Source organism: Bombyx mandarina, chromosome 10 (assembly GCF_030267445.1).
Source record: "Bombyx mandarina strain Sakado chromosome 10, ASM3026744v2".
NCBI classification, from domain to species: Eukaryota; Metazoa; Arthropoda; class Insecta; order Lepidoptera; family Bombycidae; genus Bombyx; species Bombyx mandarina.
The window spans coordinates 2,813,975-2,841,563 of NC_143217.1; the positions used below are offsets into that span (position 1 = coordinate 2,813,975).

General features: G+C 37.4%; 1 protein-coding gene across 10 annotated transcripts; it reads left to right on the forward strand.

The window, feature by feature from the left end:
* Positions 1-27,478, forward strand: Srrm234 (Serine-arginine repetitive matrix 2/3/4). 10 transcript variants are annotated; one of them, XM_028180361.2, is made up of 12 exons: positions 1-146; positions 297-552; positions 3,491-3,598; positions 13,239-13,445; positions 13,993-14,052; positions 14,162-14,188; positions 17,376-17,502; positions 19,553-19,602; positions 19,861-22,098; positions 22,832-22,924; positions 23,880-23,996; positions 27,074-27,478. In XM_028180361.2, the coding sequence occupies exons 2-12, from the start codon at positions 314-316 to the stop codon at positions 27,186-27,188; spliced, it is 3,381 nt and encodes a 1,126-aa protein (XP_028036162.2). In that variant the 5' UTR covers positions 1-146; positions 297-313; the 3' UTR covers positions 27,189-27,478. The 10 variants fall into 10 exon arrangements, with proteins under 10 accessions (XP_028036162.2, XP_089586278.1, XP_089586279.1 ...); XM_089730152.1 differs by lacking the exon at positions 14,162-14,188; XM_089730153.1 differs by lacking the exons at positions 1-146; positions 297-552; positions 3,491-3,598 and adding exons at positions 12,161-12,699; positions 26,826-26,874.
* The last annotated feature ends 111 nt before the right edge of the window (positions 27,479-27,589 follow it).

Genomic DNA, 27,589 nt, shown 5'->3' on the forward strand with positions numbered 1-27,589 from the left:
GTCAGTTAAAAACTACAGATAAAGTGAAACATCTAAATTCGTAGCCATTTCGTTGTCTATGAATAATTCAATCTAAAAAAATCAAAACCAAGCAAGATGGTCGTGTTCAATTCTTTTTTAACATAAACATTTAATCTAATAATATTGTGAGTTATTGATCATAGACGTTGATACATTTTTTGAAAGAGAAATTGTTATTTATAGATTATTTTACTAACTTTTCTGGGAGTTTCTAATCTCATGGCCTAATTCAGAACCTTCAATTTGCACACCGTAAGTGTTACGATTGGTTTTAGGTATATAATACGAAATAATGTATAATGGGATCGGGTTGACGACGCCACGGGGCTCCGGTACAAATGGCTACGTACAGAGAAATTGGGCCACGGTAAGAAAAACAAAAGACTCCGTCAACTACCGGACTGAAGATGAGATCGCCAAGTTGGATTCGGCGTCAAACAAACAACCAAATAGAGAAATACTCGATCATGAGAGGAAAAGGAAGATTGAAGTCAAGTGTGCAGAGTTGGAAGATAGCCTGGAAGAACAAGGGTGAGTATTTAGCATAAATACAACAAATACACAGAAATCGGATTCATGGTATACACTGAGATTTGTTCCGGGGATGTTCTCTTATATTTTTATGATATGAGGTTGGCACACGTTGGACTTTATAAATCAACGTTATATTGTAATTCTTGCTACCTTTTTCAGGGTTTCCAATTATTATATATATATTTTTTTAATTTAATTTTGTTTGGTAATTTAATATTGATATTATTAGGTTTTTTCTTCATATTTCAAGGAAACAGTGATTACTTTAACAACTACACAACATGATAGACAGCTAATAATATTTCTAATGAGCTATAATAACTGATGATAGCAGTAGGTAATCATAGGAAATTTTATGTGCTGTGAGTTTTTGTTTTGTTATCAATTGGCAATATTTGGATGATGTTATTGTTGTTCATTGAACTTATACTATTACTTCACAATCTTCTACTCATAGCCATCTAACTTAGGCAAAAATACTGTAGTTTTAAAGTTTGATTCTAACATTTAATTTGCCATAAAGAATGATGTGTTCTGCTATACAAATAATGTTAGTAATCAACGAATATGGATAGAAAAGGTATGGAATGAGTATAGTATTTTAAATACTGCCTTAATTGCTAATTATTTAAACATTTTGCATAAAAAATTATAATCAATAACAAATCACATATTGCCATTTAGCATTAAACTAAAATTTCCAGCGCTGTGGCTACTAAAGACTATTATACAAAGTGTATTGAACTAAATATAAATAACACTTAAACATGAAACAAAACTTATTAATTATGCAAACTTTTGCCTCAATTGATCAAACCCATGATCCTTGGCCATGCAGTCAGGGGCATATGCATTGTGCCCTTGAGTCAGCCAATAAGGCACTGATGTGTCCAGGGAGTCTTATTTTTTTTGCTCTTATGAATCTGCAATTAATGTAACCAGATAAAGTGATGCTATAGACAGGAATTAAGAGTCACTTGCCGATTGATAGTCTCTACCAATAATCATCAATATTTAGAGTCAAATTCTTTGATCCAGCTGGAATATTACATGTTTTTGAATACTTAAAGAGCCATGTGTGCCTGGCTTACACAAGGTTGTGTGCTAGTTGGTTTTGATGATTTTTATGTTGCCTACTATAGGTACATAAAAGATCAGGTCTAAAATCATCTAATATAGTCTATCAAACCCTTTGAAAAATGTAAAAGATAAAATAACAAGCACAGTTTCAAAGTTGAATATCATTTCAGAGAGGCTTTGGATTGTTTTGTAGACCAGAATCTAATTTTCTATGGAGAGTTTTGATTTTCTGTCCAGAAGCCAGTAAGTACAGCTTTCTAAATCTGAACTTCAACTTACCTCTTGGCTTTAAATGGGCTTTTCCAGATAATTTGCAATCCTAATGCATGTCCTCATACTTAATTGACTCAGAGGTGGACAGAGTTTCGCCTGAAAGAATCTCTGTAGGGCAGTTAGTTACCCCATCTGTGAGTAAACAGCCAGTATAAATCAATTTTTTACTCATAAAATTATTTGAAATAATTATCAGACACCTTAAACAAACTACACCATAACTTGACTATTGTCATCTACAAGGTCATCACAGGGAAGGAAATATTGTAAAGATGATTAATGAAATGATACGGAACTCTCTTTGCTTTGATAAAATTTTGACTGTTTTAATTTTTTATTGCTATCTCTTATCCACACCATCCAACAATTAGAAAATGAAGGGGACAATCTACGATCGGATCAACAAAATTGTCCAATTGAATATGTCCAATGCAGCCAGTCCATGTTTACTCTTAAAGCTAGGCCTAAATTTGATATCCTTGTTTCACTGGCACACTGAATATTTTTATTTATTTCAATATATTTTTCTCTGAAAGTGTACAATATCGATAATTTTTGATATTCGATTTCCTCCGTTATTTAAAAAAAAAAATCACAGGTTTCATTTCGTAATACATGAGTCATTTTAGTAGGCGTTGTTAAACCTTCAACCCTTGTACTAATGCCTATTCAGCTATGTCAATTATAAGATTGTCAATTCTAAGGAGGTTTGTCAGAAAGACACTACATAGAAATAGTGAAAGTGAAATCTAAGTACAATATGTGCCTGACACAAGGCCACTTGGCCGGAAAGAGCAAAATTAATTTTGGATAAACTGGACCTCTAAGACATCCTAATTTGTCTGGTCTCGAATTTTGTGACATCTGGATTCGCGTAACAATTTTTTTTCAGATAGTTTGTTGCGTGTATAAATCATGTTGTCTAAATTATTTTCTATTAACATTACTTTATTTACGCTATAACGAAATTTGCCGTTATTCGACCTAAAAAAAAACGATTTCATAACAGCCCAACCTGTAGCGATTGGTAAATATTAAATCACATGTTTTTGGGTGGAACATGTGTTATCGATTTTCAGAATTAAAATAACCCTTACTTATAATATTGCGAATAGGAGATTGCGTACCCCGTCGGGACCGTATCTATTGTGTTGATAGTTTTGCACCCTCGTGACAGCAGGACAATGGCCCCTGCGCCGGAGTCTGATCAATAATTCGATAGCGGGCGACAGCCACCCCTCGCATGACCCCGTCAACTTATATTATTCATGAAGTCCAGGAGTAAGGCTCAGTCGGCCGCCGGTGGTGCGCCTTATCGGTTTTATTGTTTTCATACAAGTATTTCTTCGGTTTTATAGCTGTGTGGCGTATCATGCACTGGTACGTTTACGTAGGCGACACAAGGCGATTTATTATAAGAATTCATTACGTTTTCGTATTCATGAAGCGCGGTCTCGTCCCAACGATACATCAGTGTATAAATTACACGAACGCTTTGAGAATGCGTCCTATCGATTTTTTTAAAAGAACATTACTATTCGATAACATAAATAATGAGCGTTTCTATGGTGTGGTTGCGCAGGTTCCCCAAGGATGAGATAGCGGCGCGGATTGCTGCGTTCAGAGCGAAAATCTCCGAGACCAGCAGCGGTGAGAAAGATGTTCCAAGGGACGAATTCGGAAGGGTAGCGTGAGTATAAAATTTATTTGCGACATGATGTCCTTTTTATTTACATCGGTAACATAAGATTTTTCAAGAGTTTTCATTGATGTATTGTCACATCGATTATAAAGTTAATATTATAGAATATGAATGTTAATGACCGAAGTGCACGCCTTGAAGTTTTAGAAATTGGCCGGAAAGCCAATCCCGACCCACATACGCCTCAACTGGCAGTATCTAGTTTAGACTGGATGGTGCAAGTTTTGTTAGGTTTTTTGATTTACCGAAATAAACCAGGATTTTCACTTGTCAGGTTACTTGAAATACCCTTTTCCCTTTCGCCCCTAGTATAACTACTGCTAGAATGCGCGTTGGTCGTTGTCATACTCTGGCATATTTATGGAGCATTAGAATTACTGAAAATGATGATGTCCCCATAGCCATCAAATATCTTGATAACATTAATTTAACCATATACGTGGAATTAAATTTAATTACCAAAGGATAATTCTTTTCGATTCAATTGTGTATACAAGCAGATTCAGTTGTGAGAAAGTTGCACAGATCCCTGCCCAGAGAAACGAGAAAAGTTCACCGAGCTCCGTAGACCGACAGGCCAAATATAATTTTTTACAATTTGTCTATGCAAGCATTATTTTTTAAATATCATTAGCGTTTTAGGTTTTGTTGCCACTTTAGGCAGCGAGCACACGGCCTGCCGGATAGTGAGTAGTTGTTTAGGGACAAAGTTGCTCACGAAAATCAGCAATGCCGACGGCATAGCCAAGTCGCTGTCTCCCACTGAGGACATCTCTGGTGCTTTTTTATTTTATTTTTATTGCATACCTACATGGATGGAAGAGCTCACAGCCCATCTGGTGTTAAGTGACTACCGGAGCCCATAGACATCTATAAGGTAAATGCTGCCACCCACCTTGGGATATAAGTAGTAAGGTCTCAGTATAGTTACAAGTTACAGCCATAGGATTTTAAATATTCCACGATTGAAACTATAAACAGTACATATCTATGTTATTACTTAATCTTTAAATGGAAGATTTCCTTTGTCAATGCAGACTGGCTCAAAGGAAAAGTAAACAGAGCCGTAAAATAAAAAATAAAAGAATAACTGTAAATGTCTAAGAATAGCTTTATGCCCATTTAGAGAAAATAATAAGTGTAGACTTGTTAATCATTCCAACACATGACTTTTCACGATCCTTCTTCTTCTTCTTCTCCATCGCTCCCTCATTGCTGAGGATCGTGACTCCGTTTTAGCTTGTCGACTGTCAGCCTCCATCGGTTCCGGTCAGTTGCCTGGTGTAGTGCAGCGCTAAGTGGTCCGCTGGTTTGCTCGGAGATCTGGTCGGACCAACGTTTGGGGCTCCGGCCTCTAGGAAAAAATAAAAATTAAAGCTATGAAAAGTACATAGAAAAAGATAAGACTCAAAAATCGTTTGAGTAATGGTGAAAAAAGCTACCTCCCTTTTTGAAGTCTAGTTTAAAAATAAAACATATTTTACCATAAATGAACAACTACTTTAGTTACAAAAATAGTTTTATAACGATAGATTAGAAAATTTTATTGACCGGCAACAGCCCTGAAACCATCGGTTTGATATTCGTTACGCATAAACATTTATAACTTATCATCGGAATGAGAAATCAATCAAGCATTCAACTGATATGAAAGTAATTATTTTTCTTACAAACTTACCTTGAAATAAGTCCCATTAATTTTTAATAATATTTCGATTCATCAAAACGATATAAACCGAACCATCTATACTAATATTATAAAGAGGAAAGATTTGTTTGTTTGTTTGTTTCGAATAGGCTCCGAAACTACTGGACCGATTTGAAAAATTCTTTTTCCATTAGAAGCCGACATTGTCCCTGATGAATATAGGCTACTTTTTTAAAAAAAAATATTATTTTATTTTTTTGGTTTCATGTGTGTTTTAATGTTTCCGAAGCGAAGCGAGGGCGGGTCGCTAGTATTCAAATATTGAAAGTAACTATTTTTCTTATATTTTTTTTCCAACTTACCATTAATAGCTTATGGGGTATACCAGTTACTTCCAAACGGGTATGCATTCATATGTAGCGATGCATCGGTTTTCGAATCCCGCCGATGGGTACCAATTTTTCCAATGCAATACGTACTTAACAAATGTTCACGATTGACTTCCACGGTGAAGGATTAACATCGTGTAATAAAAATCGAACTCGCAAAATTATAGTATGCGTAATATACTGGTGGTAGGACGTCTTGTCGCTCGGGTAGGTACCACCCCCCTGCCTATTTCTGCCGTGAATCAGTAATGCGTTTCGGCTTAAAGGGTGGGGGAGGCGTTGTACTGTTAAAAATGAGACCTTACAACTCATGTCTCAAGGTGGGTGGCAGCATTTACGTTGTGATGTCTATGGGCTCCTGTAACCACTTAACACCAGGTGGGCCGTGAGTCCGCCCACACACCTAAAAAAAAAACTATCCCTGCCTTTGCGTTGTCCTATCGCCTGGGTCGGAAATGTAGTTATAGGTGGCCGCGATAAGAGGGAAATCATGACGCGCCGCTGTTTCGAAGAATGCTGACGCTGTTTTCAGATACTTACGTGTAGTTTCTAAATTGTGGTCATCGTGAAGATTTACTTCCCTCACATACCACGAGCTGCCCGGCAGGATTAGATTCAATGGCGAGAGTTAATGCGCGTAGTTCAGGACGGACTATTTAACTGTTATTAGAATTTAATGAACAAACAAATTGGTGATGGTGTTAATTACATCAAAATGCTGTTTAGTTATGTTTGTTACGCTTTGAAGCGTACAAAAAAAAAATTTTTTTTTCGCGCTATCGAAATTATTACAGGATTTCATTTAATAACACTTCTATCGGAAATGTGCCTTGAAAATAAACTATTGGAAATATAAAGTTACGTTAAAATGCGATTAGGATTTATATTTCTACGTGGCTTCTGTTACGAAATACCAATAAAATTATTTACAGTGTGCCACGCATCGCTCTCGCGAAATGTCAAGAAAATTTATTGTTAGCTCAAGTAATACGCTTGTCGTACGAATCGTTGTATAGGAATATAAGTCCGGTTATAGCGGTATTATGAATTATTTTACTTAAATAGTAAATTAATATCGATGCTTTTTTCCCTACCCATTTGCTGGTAGTCTAAGGGGCTATTTCAGCTACGCTATAATTAAGAGGTGAGCTCACTGTGCTCGACCTGAGAGAGTTTGCTGACACGGGCCCTAGCAAAGTGGTTTGTTCGTTCCTTATTTGGATTAGCGGATAGTAACTGAACTGGTGTAACTTTGAACTGGTGGTAGGACCTCTTGTGAGTCCGGGCGGGTAGGTACCACCACCCTACCCATTTCTGCCGTGAAGCAGTAATGCGTTTCGGTTTGAAGGGTAGGGCAGCCGTTGTAACTATACTTGAGACCTTAGAACTTATATCTCAAGGTGGGTGGCGCATTTACGTTGTAGATGTCTATGGGCTCCAGTAACCACTTAACACCGGGTGGGCTGTGAGCTCGTGCACCCATCTAAGCAATAAAAAAAAAGTAATACTGTCGCTAAAATACAAATAAATCTGAAATCTTCGTTCCATACACAATGAAAATTGATAGAACCAATTGAAGAACAAAACCAGCTAGAGTGTTAGTCTAATATGTACCTACCACTATTGTTTATTATATCACTACTGAATCTATCTACTGCCTTGGCTCTCTGTCTTCTTTCTTAAAGAATTAAAAAGAATAGACCTCGCAAAGCTGGATACTAAAATCCCGAAATTGAAATATTGGCGTGGCCCAATAAAGTATAGGCGACTAGGTCAGTGGAAAAAAATTATAGGGCCTACCCTTTAAACCATTTGCTAAACGCGTAACTGGATTAAGCGCCCCCATGCATATCGATCGCTTGATGACGTATACACCTCCCCACTCCCACCCCTTTGAGGGAAGGGCAGGACTTTGATATGTTGTCTCCAAACACCCTCGTTCATAATAGTTACGGTAACAATGACGAGGTCGGTACTTGTGTATATTTATATTTCCTATTTCTGCCGCGATGTATTTATGAATTTCGGTTTAATTGAATCCGTAAAAGTATTATGGTAATCTTAATACTTACTAATGCGAAAAAAAACTAATATTAAATATTTATTATAATTTCGTCGCGAAAAAAAACTAATATTAAATATTTATTATAATTTCGTCGCGAAAAAAAACTAATATTAAATATTTAGTATTTATTATAATTTATTATATTATATTTTCCTACTTTCGTTGAGGCTCAAGGTCTGTATAGTTTTCGGTAAGCGAGCCATAAACTAAGTCAATGACGCTATCCACCATGAGATATGAGGTCGAAATTCGAATTACTTCTGCAATGAAAGTGCTGATAAACCCATGGAACCGAACGCACAAAGGAAAATAGGCCGTATTGTTTGTATGCCTGTGCGTGTACACCACTACTAGTAAAATGTGTGCCATAAATTTAATGTAATAATATGTCAAGTAAAAATGCATTTCCCGGGCTATTCAACTACCTGGGCTTGTAGTTTATTTGAATGTGAAAACAAGTAAATTGTTTAGGTCCACTGAGTTTCTCGCCGGATCTTCTCAGTGGGTCGTGTTTCCGATCCAGTGGTAGATTCTGCGAAGCGCTGCTCTTGCTAGGGTCAGTGTTAGCATCGCTCCGGTTTAAGCCCCGTCAGCTCACTTACTAGTTAAGGTTACGCTGAAATAGCCTCTCAAGGCTATCAGCTTAGGTAGGAAAAAAAACATTGTTTAGTTTATAAGCATGTAACGTTGTTTTAGTACGGAAGTCATCACTGCGACAGTAAAGATGCACTTTTTCGTTTAAAATATGTACGCGATATTAGTCAACAATTAGCGTTTCTCGCGGTACTTTTTAACCGCCCTACTTTTTTCCGCAAACAAATTCGTGTAAAATCTTAATTATTTTGGTATTCAACAAAAAAAGACGATGGAAAAAAAATCGTTTTATTTGCTTATTCGTGATTTATGCGTCGACGTTTAAACAATTATTTCATGATTTCGCAGTAGCCGTATTCAAATGTGTCCGATATTCATTAGTGACCTATTAAAAGCATAATATTTTGACGCCATTATTAAACTTTGACTACGCTTCCGAATAATTAATGCGAGGGAGTGGACGGACGCTATGTATATTCTAATTAACTAGGTAGGTCGGAACGCGATTTCGTGCCAGAACTTATTAAGCAAATGATCTACGGCAGGCATTCTCCGTGACGTTTTATTTTTTGAGTTTCGACTAATGTACCAATTTTTTTTTTAATTTTAGACTCTAACTCTTGGTGTTTGTGGACATAATTAAAAAGCATTATAGGTTATTATTATATTAAAGGGAGACCCCTGATTACTACATCAATTACTCTATCTATTTTTGTTTGGGCAACATTCCCGGACGGTTGAGCCTATGCGTATGTTTGATTTTTTCACGCGATTAAAAATAACCATTTTAATAAGAAATTTTATTACATAAATAAATTAAAGTGTAATTGTTTATAAAATGAAATGAAAATCATAGAACTAAAAACGGATAAAGTAAAATAAATAACAAAAGAAGAAAGAAAAGTCACTTACACATTGCAATTGTTATATGGAGATATAAGCCAAAGAGGTTTGACGTCAGGCAGACGTCTGGTCGTAAAACTTATGCCAAAACCCTATACAGCATAATAAGATACGTGCTGCCTCGATCCCTCATAATGCGGAATAAGAAAGAGAAAGACTAAAAGGTAAAACAACCCTTTAAACTCCATCGTATAATCCTTCTTGATCTTTTGCGGTAATAAGACTCGGATTGTATATCTGATTATTACCTAGATCGCCTCGCCCGGACGGCTATTAAGGTCTCGAGTTGTTATCAATACGGGCCCAATCTCGAACTAGTCTAGTGATTTTGGTGTTCATAAGACGAGTGTATATTAAATGTGACTGACACTAACGCATCTTCCGCTAATGATAGCGAAACGTGTAAATTTGGCACGCGACTCACTGCACGAGCCAGGATCAACACGCGCTCGAGCTGAACGATAGAGATCAAGCGTTGACGTTATTAGCTACGTACACCCACTTTAGAAAAACATTGAAAAATCTGAATATAGTTCATAAATTAATACGTGAAGCAAAAACTTTGTATCCCCTTGTGAATTGCGCGGACGGAGGAGTATGAAATTTTCCACACTTATAGAGAATTTAGAGAAGAAGTGCACAATGATAATTTTTTTAAACAATGCATAAAAGATACATTAAATCAATAAAGAAAACATTACACACACTACATACCATGTATTTGACGCACACACGCATGCATACTATTTATCGTCAAACTTTTGTTCTTGACGTCTGTGGTCAAATTGAGAATAAAAATAATTTTTTTCTTTATTAATATTTTTTTATGGTGTAGCCTTGGCGAAATTTGTGATTATAGAAGTATAAAATACAATCATAATAGTGTACAAACTTATTATAGAATTCCAATTAATTATAGTCGAATTTCGACTATTGCGAGACCTCTAGTAGTTCATAAACTGATGACAGTACTGTCGGTACTTCTCAATATCTGTTACCGAACGAAATAATTTAACTTACTTTCGTCTATTTTTTATTTAATTTTTTACTTGTTTTGTAACGTTTGTTTGTTTCGGCTAGCTATAAGAACTAGTGATCGCCCGGTTATAAGTTTGAACATTATTATGGTTCTATCGTCAAATACTATTTTATTATATTTCTATAATCACAGATTTCGCCATGACTACACTTTAGACAAATATTAATAAAGACGAACAATATTTAATCTATTCTCAATTTGACCACAGACTATAAGTAATAAGAAAAGATTGACAATAAACAAATAGTATGCATGCGTGTGTGTGTGTGTGTCAAATACATGGCAGTGTGTGTGTTGTGTTTTTTATTGATTTAATCATTTTTTAACGCATAATTAAAAAAAAAATTAACATTCTGCACTCCTTCTTTATATTCTCTATAAGTGTGGGAAATTTCATACTCCTTGCGCAATTTTCGTAAAAAGGGCTTTTGCTTCACGTATTAATATATAGATTTTTATTAGTGGTGATTAATGACTGATTATAAAATTTCTACAAATAGTAATAATTTAAAAATAAAATTGAATTTACTTTAGAAACTTTTAAAGTAAATTTCGCTCTTTCTTATCAGTGAATGCAGTCGCGCAATAAATAAGTAATTACAAAATTAGTAGTAGGTACGTCGAAACTATAAATTTTTATAGCGATGACTATTTTTATTGCCTACTAGATATACCCCGTTACCTCGCTCACTTTGATGATTAAAATATAAAGGAACACATTGAAAAGTAAAGTTTATCTATGTCGAATGTTCAGTCCAAAACCTTAATTAAGACTACTTTTATGGGGTAATCTCGCGTTTTTTGTTACCAATAAATTAAGTATCTACCTATGAAGTTGCCGTTTAGTATAAAGAAAGTTAAAGTAATTTTTATAAATACTTTTTATTTATACATTATGTATCAATCAAAATATGCATCGATGGTATTGATTCATCTCTGCCAGCGTAGTATTAACTTTCATAGGCCTACTTCAAATGAGCCAATAAATTCTTCAAAGGCATTTACTTTTGGGGCATTGGGGCATTGGAGAAATATTATTATTTACAACGTTTCGATTATTAATTTATTTTAGTGGTCACGGACGACTGTCTATTTATTTAACTAATTAAATAGATTTTATTGTTTGACGACAAAAAAAACAATTGCATTAAAAATACTTAGTAAAAAGGATAAAACGATTTCTATAATCCCTCTCTAATGTAACTTGACCCAGTCACTAAAGGTATTGGATACAGGTACGATTATACACGATTCGATTTGTTTTTTTTTTACTTTCTCGATGGTGAGGGTATAATCATTTTATGATCTTGTTCAAATTAAATTACTATGTGGCCTGTACTGCGTCGCAAATTAGAATTGGTATTGATCTATACTAATATTATAAAGAGGAAAGATTTGTTTGTTTCGAATAGTCTCCGAAACTACTGGACCGATTTGAAAAATTCTTTTTCCATTAGAAGCCGACATTGTCCCTGATGAACATAGGCAACTTTTTTTAAATTTTTTTTAATTTTTTTTTTTTGTTTCATGTGTGTTTTAATGTTTCCGAAGCGAAGCGAGGGCGGGTCGCTAGTGTTGAATAAAACAAAATCAATTGAAGTTTTTTTTTTGTTTTTTTTCATTGCCCTTGTAGGCAGACGAGCATACAGCCCACCTAATAGTGAGTGGTTACCGTCGCCCATGGACGTCAGCAATGCCAGGAGGAGCAGAGCCAAGCCGCTGCCTATCGAAAATTCATCATTCAACATAATTTCAACAAATATCCTCTTAAAGACATCCTTTTGAGCGATACTATACCGCGCCGAGATAAATGAAAATGAAACGTTGGCGGAATTAAATAATTTTCGCACAAAAGGCATGAGGGAGGTGTAAGTGGAGAGCCCTTTGTGCGAGGCGGAGTTCCGTTGTTTGCGCAGGGTGCGCGCGTCGGCTTCCTGCGGCCGACTCAGTAGCGTCGTCGGCCCGCCGCCGTCGGCCGCATTAACATGTAGCCCCACGCTCCATGCACCACACTAAGTCTTCCAGCGGTCGCACCGCCATGATCTAGATTAGCATTAATTATAAGTAACCAAGTCTTCCATTAGTTTAGGTTTAGGTTAAGATGCATAGAGGCAGGGGTTCGCGTCGCGAGCTAAACAATAGGGTTGTTTTCGAACGTCTCTGGCGAGGGACGTTCCAAGCGGTTCTGGCGGGTCCGCATCGCCGGCCGCGGGCTTCGTCTCACGATCCAAATCAGGAATTGGTGCCGGCTATTCCCATTCCGCCGCCCCACCAGGGCCCGTCCCACCTAGCGGACAGCTTAGAACCGGCTTTGAGAACTATCATAGAAGGGATAAGGAGTTCTTGCTGCTGTCGTTGTAACTGTTCGACATCGAGACGAAATTTTAACGACAATTTTCAGGTCTGTCTCTCCAACGATGACGAGAGGAAATCCATGCGATCCGTAATAAGGTGTGCATAATATTACTTATAGATCACTGTTGACTCGAGCCAGCTGGGCATGTGGGTCGGTGTTTGCTTGGCGCATTGTAATCAATGTTCAATTAAAAAATACACGTTTTATTAATTGCAATTATACGAAACGCGCACATTGAGCGATATACTGCCGATAACTAACTTACATATCGATATTGAGAAAGCTTTTAGCTTTGTGTAAACGTCGCTAAACGATAAATGAGAAAGAGAATGCTAAATTATTGTATTTCCCCGTTTCTAGCGCACTTAGGTGCTATTCAGGTAAATATTATATTACTTGGCAGGTAATCTTGATATTAGCACTGTTTCATTGAGGTCTTGTCTAGTGCGTATTTAAATGTTCACTGATATATATCCTAATTATATTCACATTAGCTTCGTACGTAGTTACTTGATATATTACTCTCGAAATACTTGTAAAATAAAAAATGTAAAGATAATGTTGTAGTGTTTTTAGTGTACTTGTTGGTTTAAATTTATCGATACGAGCCATTATGTGTATATAAAATGTGTAGTGTCCGCGAGACGCACGCCGTTGCGGAGGCTCAGCAGGAGAAGAATGCAAGATTACGGGACGCCTTCGGGATATCGCCGCGGTTCGTCGAGGGCTCGAGCCTGGACCCGGAGCGAAGGGCGAAGGAACAGGCCGAGAAGTACCCGCTCGTGCGCACGCCGAGCCACGAGAGGGAAGACCATGCCGCCAAGAAAAAGAAGAAACGAAGGTCAGTTTTATACCAGGTTGATAGGAATACCACGTCGCCTAGCTTAGGGACTCTGGTAACCGTACTCATCGAACTCGACAAAGAGTTCGACGTATAACCTAACCCATGCATCACCTGCGTGCCCGCTGAGTTTCTCGCCGTTTTTTCTCCGAGGGTCGCGATTCCGATCCTGTAGTAGATTCATTCGCGAAGCCTCCTGGCTGAGCCTTTGCTCGCCCACCTGTCCTGGGGAAACTGGAAAGGCCTCCGGGCCACCAATAATCCTTTAGTCATTAAAAAAAAACACGTCGCGAGTAAGCGATTATTAATATATAAATGGCTTATACCAAAATTAAAAACAGTCGAATACAATTATGTTATTAGTTATCAATAAAAAAAAATTGCGAAATCTCTTAAACCAAATACGTTCCACATAGATACCTGGCCGACCTGAGAAAAGTGGTCGGTTTGAGGTCCTTTAGAATGAGGTAACTGCGAGAGGACAGGCTAGAAGACAGCCAAGATCCTCTTCAATCTGCTAATGAGTAAAGATCGACTTTGATTACAGCGCATCGCCCGAACCAAAGAAAATGAAGAAGAAAAAGTCGAAAAAGAACAAGAAAGAAAAGTGAGTAAAATACACCAATACATATACATATATGTATGTACATATTATATATTTTAAGTTTTGTTTATCGCACGTTTAGCCAATCGATATTAATTATGTTTTAATTTAGACAGGTGACACTGCGGTTGTCTAAAAGGCAAGTAAACGTTAACAGATGTTGAGTTTGTGCGATTGTTTTTTTTTTTAAATAATAATATCATAGAACGGTATTTATGAAATTTCAGCGAACAGAAAATATTGTGCGCCGTCTTTCGTAGGTAACGTAGTTAATTTTGAACGATTATAATTAAACAATTTAGAGTAATACTATATCTATACTAATATTATAAAGAGGAAAGATTTGTTTGTTTGTTTGTTTCGAATAGGCTCCGAAACTACTGGACCGATTTGAAAAAATATTTTTCCATTAGAAGCCGACATTGTCCCTGATGAACATAGGCTACTTTTTTTAAAAAAAAAATTAATTTTATTTTTTTGGTTTCATGTGCGTTTTAATGTTTCCGAAGCGAAGCGAGAGCGGGTCGCTAGTTAATTAATAATTGAAGTTAATTCATTAAACAAAATTTGTCAGTAGATAAAATATGTGGAATATAATTTAAATAATTAGATCGATTATAAATATGTAAATAACTTTTCACCATAAAATTTTCCTGGTGAAAATGGAAAGCAGGGCCACTAACATACCTTCATTCCTAAAAAAACTATAAAATTTGCTTCTAACGTAGTTCAACTTAAATGTAATTTTCATTGTGACACTGCAGCAGACAGGGGATTGGTTGTGCCACTGGCATTGTCTATGTCCATAAGCCACGGAAACTACATAGTTCCAATGGATTCCTTTGGCGATAATGAGAGAGTTACAGTAAATTTAAACTTGTTTACTACCTTAAAATTCTAGTATGTTCCACAAGAAATGCGTTCAAACTAAGATTTTTAACTTGCCACAAATACCTAGGCGGCACTGAAAATTTCGGGAATTAACGAAGTGACACAACATTACTATTTAAAAATGTATTTATTGCTTTCCGAAGTATTCTCCGCGAAATTTGACACATTTTTCCATACGATGGAACCAATCATTGAAGCAACCATTCCATTCGGAAGTTGGGGTCTCCAAAATGGCCGTTTTGTAGGCGTCCACAGCTTCTTCAGGTGATGAAAATCTCTGTCCACGCAATTTATTCTTTATTTTAGGGAAAGTATAGAAATCATTAGGGCTTAGGTCGGGGCTGTACGGCGGATGGTCTAATAATAATTCTATGTTTTCTTGCTCTAAAAACTCTTTTGTTCTGTGCGCGGTGTGAGAACTCGCATTGTCGTGATGGAGGATGATGCGGCGGTTGCAGTTCTCTTTACGGAGTTCAGAAACGACCTGTGGCAAACAAATGCTAGCATACCATTCTGCATTAACCGTTCTTTGTCCCTCAAGAGGAATAATCGTAACATGGCCGGTTTTGGAGACAAACGTGGCCACCATTTTTTTTGCAACACTCCGTGAACGAACAATTTTGTTGGCTTTAACTCATTTTCGAACACCCAAACTCGTGACTGGTTTTTTGTTTCGGGTTCGTACGCGTATATCCAGGATTCGTCACCTGATACAATGTTGTATACAGCATTTGAGGATCCTGCGTGGAATCTTTCTGACGCACCAAGTAACGCGAGCCGCTTTTTGCTCTTCACAGAGCGAATGCGGTATCCATCGGGAAAACAACTTTTTTACACCTAATTGTTCATGCAAGATTATTTGTATTTGACTCATGCCAATGTCTAAAGTTGCCTGAATTTCACGGTATGTCACATGTCGATCTTCCTCAATCAGCTTACGCACAGCATCAACGTTTTCTTGGGTGACTGCAGTTTTTGGACGACCTTGACGGGGATCATCACTGAGCTTGACACGTCCACGTTGAAACTCAGCAAACCAGTGATAAATTGTGGTTTTGGATGGGGCTTCATCACCAAATGCAGAAATCATCCGGTCAACACACTGTTTTTGTGTTAAACCACTTCGAAAGTCATAATAAATCATCGCTCTTGAATTTTCTCGAGTCAATTCCATTTTCTCAACGACTAAACAAGTTTGACAAAACCTCGTGACAAGACCGAGAATCTTTTTTTAAATAAATAAATGGTATTTGATTTTTAAAACCAAGGAGTTTTCAATTAAAAAGATTTTAATATGACAGGAACAGTGGAAATATTCCATTCCCGATACTTTTAGTGCAGCCCTCGTATACAACATTCAAAGAACAAATACATCCAGACTCCAAATGTCAAATATCTTAAGTCCATTCAAAAATGTTATTGAATATTCGACTTTAAATAAATATAATTGGATGAGTTTGGTCAGCTGACAGGTCTTTAGACAGTACCGTCAGACTTGTGGTGCATCCAAGGTGGATACCACACATTGACTTGTAGGTTTTAAGGTAGCTACTTAACAATAGATAAACCCGAGAGCTTTCCTTCTGATACAGAAAATTCGCAACAACGATTAGCGAACACTTAAAGACGCTTTATAGCCTATAGCACGGTAGATACGTTTCTACTAAGTCCCGGGTTGTGCGAAACCGTGTTATACACGTATGAGACTAGAAGCCAATACAAAAAGGAGAGTAATCTTTCTGAATGAAACATCTCAACTATGCCTTTATATTATTTTTTACCTTTATCTTTATAAACATAAAAAAAACACGTGTGGCACTCGGGGACTGCCGCGGTAAAGCTATTGCAAAGCATTTTTTTATCAACTTATGCAATTATAATGAGACAATAATAATTTAATTTAAAACAAAAAGAAACAATAATAAAATAGACCAGTAAACATTAACAAAAGCAAAACATTAACTGTCCCCTTCACACTCATAAGCTAGACCGCGCGAGAGAGAGATGTGCAGACTTTTCATGATGCGCATGCAGTGCGACGTCACGCCGCGCTCTTATTCACAAACACTACACAAGCGCAACGTGTGAATGTGTTGAACGCGAGCTACGTGGTAGGCGGAGTGGGGGTGTTAGGTTTTATTTTCGTTATGGAATTTTTTGATTCGGTTGCCGCGTTCAAAGCCCGCGATAAAAGCTATGCAATAGCTTCAAAATAGTAAAACCGACTATTCCCATATATTGTGGGTTCATATAGCGCAATGTAATTTTCTAAATAATTTTAAACGAATATCTCGTTATCGTATTGTAGCAGTACCGTGTTATAAGAAGGTTTTGGGGAATCTTTCTTTACGTATTAGAGTGGAACCGTGTTGTAAAATACCGTGTTATAGGAAGGTTGGTTATGCCTGTACTATAAATACTTCAAACGAACACAGGCACGAATCAAGCAAAAAGAAGAAAAAGCGTTCGAAATCTTCTGACAGCGACAGTTCGAGCAGCTCCGAGGGCGCGGACTCCGACTCCGCCACGTCGGACGACGAGAAGCAGAAGAAAAAGAAAAAGGTAATTTTGTTTTTTTTTTTCATTGAATTCGAACAGAAGATTTCATTCTTGTATGTTGCGATACCCTTAAAACAATATTATTATATCACATAGAACCGGTGCAGTTTGTACATGACATAGATTATGTTTGTTATTACTGACTAGACAATCTCATAAATATGTGCATAATCGTAACAAAACTATACAGATTGTAGAAAAAATATGTTTTTTTTTTTAGTTTCAACTTCAAACATAATCTATGGATATCAAATGTTTCACGTTAATAATTGTTTTATTTCGGGGGCTTGGGGTTCAGTTTTTGATTTCGGTACAAATGTTATCGCCTCCCGCGACACGACCCCTAGCACGCGTCCGGCGCCCGGGGCTCCGCTAGCGCCGCACCGCAACGCACCCTTGAGCTTTCGAAAGAATCCCAATAATATGTTTTGACTCGCGGCCGACTGTTGGCACAGTTCTCAGCGAGCCTTCCCTCTGTACCGAACCGCCGTTCCGATCACACAGGTTATATGACTTCATTAAAAATAGAATTTTGGCTGCATTTAGTATTAGTTACTTCCATTTGTCTCTTGTGTGCTCAGTGCGAGTTTTTTAACGTTCTCGATAGCGTAAAAGTTAGCTCATATTTGTATGGAATGGGATCGTTTGCCTACGTTTGCCGCTAGGGACGCTGTTCCAACTGCATACAAAATTGGGCTGGCTAACTTTTACGCTATCGAGAACGTTAAAAAACTCGCACTAAGCACACTTATCACAGTATTAGCTGTCTTCCGTGCTTTAATTTTATAGCTGAAATCCACAATCTTAGTTCTTTTTTCTTTTTCTCTTTAATACAAGGGTATTTGGCGATCACTTTTTGATATCATATACGGTATATGTCGTTTCTCATTAAATCATTATAAGTACATATGTGTATTATTCTACACTCGTTTTTGTTTTTCTTCTTTTTGTTTCTCTTCTGTAAATACATAAACAACCAACCGAATGGACAGTAAAAATTATCTGTTTAACTGTGCATCATTTCATAGGATAGCCATCTTTATCTGAAGAAATAATATATACTGTAAGTATATCAAATGCAGTAAACACTCTGTAATACACTATGTTAGGTTGCCGAGTTCAGTTGGACCATGGGCGGGCGGGGCGCCTCCCGCGCTCTGTGCATGCGTTTTATCTAATACATATCTAATATGGTTGTCTTACGTGGCTGTGTTAAAGCGATCCGTTGCGACCTGTTCCAGTTGAATAGTCTGTGATAAAAAAAAAAAAAAATAATCGACGCGACGTCAATTTAAAAATAGAACATTTTGCAAAATCATATATTTTACTGCTACAGATCGCACGCGAGAACAAAGAAAAAATTAAAATTTATTTATAAAAATGTTGATTTGTTGTTCAATGTAAACTAATCCATAACATTCTCCCTCTGTCTCTCTCGTTTGTCCAAAACTAATTAAAGGATGACCGACTTTAAACGGTACTCGATACAGCCACGTTACTGCACAGGTACGTTCACAGCGTGTTCTATTCATTTTTTTTTTTTTAATAATGTGCGTTATGTATATTTGTTTTTTTTTTTTAAATAAAGAATCAATGGAACTGCGATGTCGATATTGTCAATTTTTTAAATTCACTGGTGCCATATAAATGAATGTAAATGATATTGTATAGTTTCGAAAAGAGAATGTTATGGGTGCATTTAATTAACATTCTAATGAAATATAAATTTATATAATTATAAGGAAGAACTATAAATGTACTTATTAGCTTATGAAGCTTCTTGATTTTTTTAAGCTAGTTTTTATTTTTTTATTCCATCGTAATGTGCATGTTATGTAAAATATATACTTTTTTTTGATTCAAACATATGAGAAATGTTTGAAATTAATTAATAAATTAATTTGTAATTATGAGATTATCGTTAATTTGTTTATTGTTTGTTTTTTTTTTTTTTGCAAACGTCACATTAGTAATATTTGTACTGGCACCGGTGTTTATAAGTTGTTCGTTATCTTTCCATGTTTTTTTTAATGTATAATATTATGTTTGACAGAAAAAAACCAGCAAACGTCGCACCAGCACTCAACCGACCTCCCGTGATGTGTGAGATTTTTTTTTATTTTTTTCATTTTTACATAAATTTGTAACTAATAATCCCTTTTGTTTTCATCGAACAAAATACGTAATTTTAATTAACTTGACAGTCACTTTAGTGGCATCAATTCGATAAAAACTATTATTACCTGAAAATTAACTCAAGTAATATTTTCGAAGGTCAAATTTAATTCGAATCGCACCTGAACAAATAGTGTTTGTTTTGATTCAATAGTAGAATTTAAATATAAGCATTATTAATTTCAGCTCGCCAGTGAAGAAGTCAAAGGATAAAAATCGCGATCGATCGATCGAGGCGCGGCGGGAACGTTCGACTGAGGACCGACGAGGCGACGACCAACACAGGAGGGACGACGCCCGGGACGGCAGGAACTTCAGGCGTGTCCAACGCAGCCCCTCCAGAGACTCCACGCACGAGCCCAAACAGCGCTCCTACATCACTAAAGTGGACAACAGAAAGCGGCAACCGTCCAGGGAGAGGTCCAGAGAGAAATCAACTAAACCGAGGGACGAGAAACGATCGCGCCGCGAACGAGATCGTAGACACACTTCGGGCTCCGACGCGGAACAAGCGCCGCACAGAAATAGGGACGCGAAAACTAACAAGTCGCTTAGGGACAGTAGCGCGTCGCCACCGCCCGACAAGAGGCGACGCACCAGCCCCGACCACAGGAGCACCGAGCGAACAGACAGGGACAGCAACAAGACTCGCAGAGACACTCCACTAAGAGAACACAAACGCGAGACCAGAAGAACTAACTCGCCAGACTACCAGAAGCCGAGACGCGAAGAGCCTCATTCAAAGAGAAACAAAGAAGACGCGAGACAAAGAAACAAAAGCGAAGACCGGACCGACGACAATCAACAGAAACGCAGGGAAAAGGAAGTTCGCGACCAGCCTAGACGTAAGAAAAACAAGAGCCCGTCCAGAGAACGCCGGGAGACGTCCCCTGAGACCAGGGACAAGTCGCCGAAGTCTGCTAAACAAAAAGAAAAACGTAAAGAAGCGGAGAAGACGTACAAAAAATCTAAACCGAGCAGACGATCTGTATCGTCCGGATCTGAATCCGATCGTTCTGCTAAACGTAATTCTGATAGAAAAACAAAAGGCTACGAACGCTATTATAAAGAACGTACCATGTCACCCGCAAGAAACGAAAGGAAACAGGACTCCCCGTCTCCGGATAAGAGAACACAGTCACCTCCTGCGAAAACAGACAGATACAAATATCTGAAATCACCAGAGAGACCAAAGAGTCGATCGAGACAAAAATCTCCCTCAGCAGAACGAAGGTCGCGGCATCGAAGGTCCGCCAACAGATCTGAATCTCCTCTCCGCAAAAACTATGGAAGGGACAGGCGAAAGAGTGACACCCCCAAGAAAAATAACAGAAAATCTATTGAGAAACGTGATCTTTCCCCTTCGAAAAACGAAAGTAGGCGAGACCGAAGCAGGAACGAGACCAGGACGTCTCGCGACGACAGCTCTCGATCCCGACAGAGAAGCAAGAGTTCATCCAGTCTTAGCTACTCGCCCGCGCGTCGCAGCCCAGAACGATATCGCGACATTATAGAAAAGTTACCAGAGAAGGATAAACGGAAATATATTAAATCACCTTCAGATCTACATCCAGGGAAAACGAAAAAAGTTCAAAATTACAAGCCGAAGGTGTCTTGCATGAGAGATTCGTCGAGCGACGAACTGGACGATACCGTAGAACATTTCCTAACTTTGGACGAGAGGTCGCGGCAAGAGGAAATCGAATGCATGGACCTCAACAGGCTGAAAGCGAAATTAGCGCAGATGACGCGCGAGACGATAATGCGAAGGAAGAACGAGGACTTAAACGGACCTTCCACGTCACAAACCTCGCGCTCAGACTCAGCGCCGCACGAGGGCAGGAGGAACAGAGACGAGAGAGAAGGTGAGATCAGGGATAACATTGAAAAAGAACGAGAAATCAGGGATCAGATCGAACGAGACAGAGACCAAAGCAAAAGGGAGAAAGAAACGAGAGATAGAAATGAAAAAGAAAGGGAAATGAAAAAGAAATCCGAAAAAGATAAGGAAATGAGAGATAAAGCTGAAAAGGAGAGAGAAGTGAAAGACAAATCCAAAAACACTGCTGAAAGAAATGCTCGAGACAAGAAAGAAAAATCGCCGACATCGAGATCAAACAAGAGTCCAACTAGCGGAAACGTTTCTCCAAAAAGTCCACGAAAAGCTGAAAGCTCACCGCCTAGAAAGAAACATGAAATTTCGTCGACCGTAAGAAAAGTCGAGAGCTCTCCGCGCGTAAAGAAAATTGAAGGACCATCGGCTCTGAAGAAGAGTGAGAGTTCACCGGCCGTCAAGAAACACGAAAGCTCGCCCGATCTCAACAAGAGTAAGCGGAGTTGGTCGCGCTCCACCCGCTCTCGCTCGCGCTCCCGCTCCCGCTCGCGCTCGTCGCGTTCCCGCTCCCGGTCATACTCGTCTTCAGGGTGAGTTCATAAATCATTAGAACTTCATCATCATTCTCCTTCCCTTCTCCCTGTCACTTGGGGTCGACGCAACACGTTTCATTCCTTCACATTTATTATTAATTCCACAATCATTAGAAAATATGATTCATAAGTAAATGTAGAATAACATCGTATAAAAACAATTATACCGGCACAAATTGTAATTTACATAGTTTTCTGAGCCCGCACGAGTAGATACCACTGTCGTGCTCATTTCTACAGCGAAACAGTCACGCAATCCCGTTTGAAGGGAGAGTCAGCCAATTGAGCCTAAAATCTCATGACTCAAAACGAGTGGCGACGTTTACGTAGTAATGTCTATAGGCTTCTTTTTTTCCCCTACCTAAGCTGAGAGCCTTGAGAGGCTATATCAGCATAGCCTTAATTAGTAGGTGAGCTCAGGGGGCTCAAACTAGACGACGTTGCTAACACGAACCCTAGCAAGAGCCGTGCTTCGCAGAATCTACCACCGGATCGGAAACGCGACCCACTGAGAAGATCCTGCGAGAAACTCAGTGGGCTGTGTCTGAGGGTTAATTTACTCGAACGATGACCGGAATATAGGCTTCGATAACCACTTAATATACCTATGCCAAAAATGTGTTTAATATAATATAATAACGATTATTTTAATGTTACCAGTTAATATGAACATATTCCTGATATTTTTTTATTAAACATTATGTAAAACGAGTGCAACAATTCATTCCAGACGTTCTCGCTCGAGCGGTTCGAGCTCGTACAGCAGCAGCAGGTCCTCGTCCAGGTCGTCGCGTAGTTCCTCCAGGTCCACGCGCTCGTCCAGGTGAGTCTAGTACACCTTCGCCGGAACGCGCCGTGACGGATACAACTCTTGGAAGAAAAAAAAACCATCTATTTTTTTATTACCAAAAAAATATTTGTCAGCTCTCGATCTGAATGATAATAAAATGACATTCGAATCGTGAAAATAATAGAAAAAGACAATTAGGTACCTACATAAAAGTAGATCGTTAGTTTCGTCTCCATAAATCGTTCAAAAACACTTATTTCTATACACTACTATTTTATGTAGAAATTATGTACCTGTAATAGCATTTGTCATTGTATAGAGATAGTAATTTCTGACTACCCACACATTTTGATTGTATAGAGACAGTAAACTCTGAATACCCACATAATAATATGTTTGAATCCAACCAATTTTTATGTTGACAAATGTTTTGGTAATTGAAATCTAGCTTTGGTAATTGGTCGGTCGCACGGCCCAGCGCCGGCAGATACCGAGACGCGTGAAAGTTGAGATTATCTGTGTGCTTAGTGCTTGAGATTATCTGTGCTTCACATCGTGAGGCTGTTCCAAGTCCATACATCTAACCGATGCATAAGCTCGCTGATTTCCTCGCCGAATCTTCTCAGCGGGTCGCGATTCCGATCCTATAGTAGATTCATTCGTGAAGCAGCTGCTCTTGAGTTGTTAGGTTTCCTTCGGAGGCGCTCGGGTAGCTGTTAGCAAATCCCACCATTTCTGGCTGAGCCTTTGCTTGCCCTCCTGTCTTGGTGAAACTGGAAAGGCCTACCTACGGTAATCCTCAATCATAGAAAAAAGCATACAAAATTTGAGTTAACTTTTACGCGATCGAGAACGTTAAAAACTCTAGCACTGAGCACACTGTATGTTTTTTTTTCTTTCGAATTCTCATTCGTGTATCAAGGCCTCGAGGCCGGAACGCATGACGTTGACGTCGTTTTGTTTGCGTACGTATTGCGCGGCGCGTCAGGACGCTGACGGGCGTGTACGCGGATTACCGTCGATGGAGCGCGTCCCGCTCGCGGTCGCTGTCGATCCCGCGCCGCGCCGGCTCGCCCTCGTTCCTCGACCGGCGCCGCATCACCAGGTACACGGGCCCGAGATACAACGCGACGCTCTTCACACTGTGCCACTCCCTGCAATCGCTTTATACTGAATGTCTTTATTGTACAGTAACTAGCTGACCCGGCAGACTTCGTAGTGTCCCAATCGATATATAAAAGACCTAAAAGTATAAAATAAACTTAAAACAAACAAAAGGAATCCGTCCGACGGAGGGACACATCAAAGGAAAAACAAAATTGTTATTTTTATTTCATTCCGAGCATTTTTCATTTCGAATTTTAGCGAGACTAACAAACAGCAATTCATTTTTATATATATAGACAAGCGACCCACCCCGGCTCCGCTCGGGTCTTTAACAATAATTTCAACGATATTTGACGTTGTTTTATTTTTTTAAATAAAAGAACACTTATTGCGGCATAACTATAATAGTTAGACATATACTGTCGCGACAATTTTTGTAAATAATGATGTGTTCTACAAAGTCGTAGTACATTATTTTATTATATCATCCATAGTTTTCGCAGGACACGCGGTGTAAAGAATATTTTAGATAATTTTTTTACACCTTGGGTTACATTATTGGAGTTTTACTAAGGATCCCAAATTTTTTTCAAAAAAGATTATAGCCCATGTCACTCGGAAATAGTGTAGCTTCCAAACAGTGAAAGAATTTTTCAAATCGGTTCAGTAGTTTCGGAGCCTATTGAATATAAACAAACAAACAAATCTTTCCTCTTTATAATATTAGTATAGAAGTATAGATTCTCCGCCCGTGACTTATAGAGGTCTAAGATAACCTTTCACAGATACATTTCAATTTTTTTATTAATTATTAGAACAAATCTTATATTATATAACTTTTTTATGGTCTTCGAATGTAGCCGCCGACTGTTAAAAAAACAAAGACATTCATTATAAACCGATTTAACCTTCTAATACGCGCTCTATTGAGAACAGTTTGGTATATTAATAATCTTTCGATTTTAAAATTAATCATTGTTCGATACTTTTGAGCTTCGCAAGTTAAGAGACAAGCAAAGTGTATTAACAGTATCGGAGACTAATAAATTTAAGGAGCTACAAAAAAAAAAAGCGATAGTAATGTACTAGAAATCAGAATATATACATACATACATATATATGTAGAAAAGTGAAAGCAATTTTCCACTAAATTTGTTAAATGACAACTATTTCAAAATAACTTATTACGTGGATATAAAAAATCTTTTATAACTTCAGATTATAAATTGTTAATTTATAAAAATAGAAGAGTCTTCAGAAATAGTCTACATTTTATAGTTTACAAATTCATTAGCATAATAGTGTGGTACATACTCTATATTCGGAACATTGAGTATCAATCTAACGTTGATATAAATTAATTACTATAAAATATAAAGATTATTATTTAGAACTTGGAAGCTCGTGGAAACTTCCACCTCTAGCTAGGCCGTTAACTAAATTTCTGTAGAATTTGGGAAATTTGCCTATTCGATAAGTGTGAAAAGCGTTGCATAAACCAAGCTCTCGGAGTAACATTGTATTTGCGTAACGAGGAATTGGGTTTCCTCCTTGCACATTACTAAATGTTTGTTGAAGAGCTTGTTTGCGTATTTAATTGGTGACATTTGTTTGCTCATACACATTCACCTGGTTCGCTTACAAAAGTGTTGTAGTAAATTAAACTGATTGATTGATTGATGTCATGCAAGCGAATGTTACTCCAATCTCGCACCGTGTGCTAAATGATTAACTTTTTTTTTTCATATTTTTCGTGTGTCGCTTGTGTTTTTAATACGTGTGCCTTGTAATTTATTTTGCAGCATCATGCCATATATTGATCATTAAAATGTAAATAGAATCTAAACTGGTGTGACCATTTTTTGAAAATCGATTTATTTATCGATTAATCCCGTGATCTTTATATGGCACTCTTATCACTATAATTTATTATCATGTTTTTTTTTTTGTTTCTTTACATAAATATATATTTTTTTCTTTTTATTTTCTTTCTTTATAGAAAAAAATCACGAAAGTATAGCACGAGCTCAGAAGACACGAGTAGTAGCTCCGATTAGTGAAGTGAACTGTGCTAGTGTGAAGTGTATCTAGTATTTAAGATTTACATGTATTGTTCTCAACATAAGGTCTATTTTCGTGTAATATAATATTATAGTTTGAAAAATATTGTTTCTGTCACAAAATGGTTCTATGCCTGAATTAATTAACCGTAGAGGAATCTCACTCTCTAGCTGAGGTTTGTTTTTCATAACGATGTGTGGATTTTTACTAACAAGGGTGTGCTACTAAGTATTTTAAGCGGACGAAACAAAAATTAACACGAGAATGAAAACGATATATAGTATTTAATTCAAAATATACAGCGTGTGTCTGTTATTTCGTACATATTGATTTTTTTAACATTAACTCTGAATGGATCCATACACAGACTCGCTAATAATTATTTAAACAAAATTAATAAAAAAAATCCATATTGGTTTTGTTGTTGTCTAGATTAGCGTGCTCAAATTCACGTAGTATAAGATTTAACGTTTTCATTACGCGGGTAGTTTATTTGGGATTATTAAAAGGAGCACGTGTCGTTGCGAGCGCGATATTGATGATTAAATATTGATTTATTTTTTTCCTCCGTAGCGCACCCGTTGTAGACCTAACTTACTCGTCCAACAAATATAAATACAGGAGAAGGTGATACATAAATAGAGAAAACGCCGAATGGAAAACGTCTTATGTAGAGGACACTACTGGCGTGTTTGTTTTCACATTATTAAAGATTGTAAATTTTATTTTGTTTTTCATTTTTAATTTGTTTTCCGCTGCATGGTAGAAAAGCTGATGCCCCTGTAGATATGTGAATAAAGATTAGTTTTGCGAAGGTAAGTCTTATTAATTTTAACTTATCAAACACCATTTCATTTGACGTAATCACTTAACTTTACATTTGAATGCAACTGAAAATACTTTTAATTAGACCTTCATTTAGCTTAACTTGCCTTTAGTATCATATTAGATATGTTACATTCACTGTTAACATTTCATGTTTAATTACATACTAACTTTACTAACCACTAACAGCGCTAGAAAACGTCCAATCCCGTACCGGAGGCCGACGCCTTCGACGCCTTCCACCACCAGCCACAGCAGCAGGTCTTCGCAGAGGAGTTGGTCTCAATCCCCGGTGCCAGAATAATTACGATACGTTTTAAAAAGAAAACTTTCAATAAAAATAGACAAGCGGCCCTATAGGTATTTTAGAGAATGCTAGTCTGAAAATACGAAACATTCCCAAATGGTTATTTTAAATTTAAATTAATTAATTTATATTGTTACACCAAAAGTTGAAACACAGTAAGGGCAAGTATGAGAGGTGAATATAAAAAGTATAATAATATGTTTATGAAATTTTGGTAAAAATATCTAGTCACAAATGCAAAGACGCATTTTAACTGCTATCTACGTTTACTGAAAATATTACAATGCTATCTAATACTTTTTTTAAAAGTACCTAACAGTAAATAACTGTGTGAAAATTGCATCGAAATTAGTAGCAATGTAGCAATTAATACTTCATGAATTAATACTAGGAAGAGA

Bases quoted from the DNA above. Each gene is read 5' to 3' on its own strand.
- Srrm234 (XM_028180360.2), top strand. From the start codon at position 12,350: ATGCATAGAGGCAGGGGTTCGCGTCGCGAGCTAAACAATAGGGTTGTT. The intron at 22,099-22,831 runs GTGAGTTCATAA...AATTCATTCCAG, and splicing joins CGGTCATACTCGTCTTCAGG to ACGTTCTCGCTCGAGCGGTT. The intron at 23,997-27,073 runs GTACACGGGCCC...AACCACTAACAG, and splicing joins GACCGGCGCCGCATCACCAG to CGCTAGAAAACGTCCAATCC.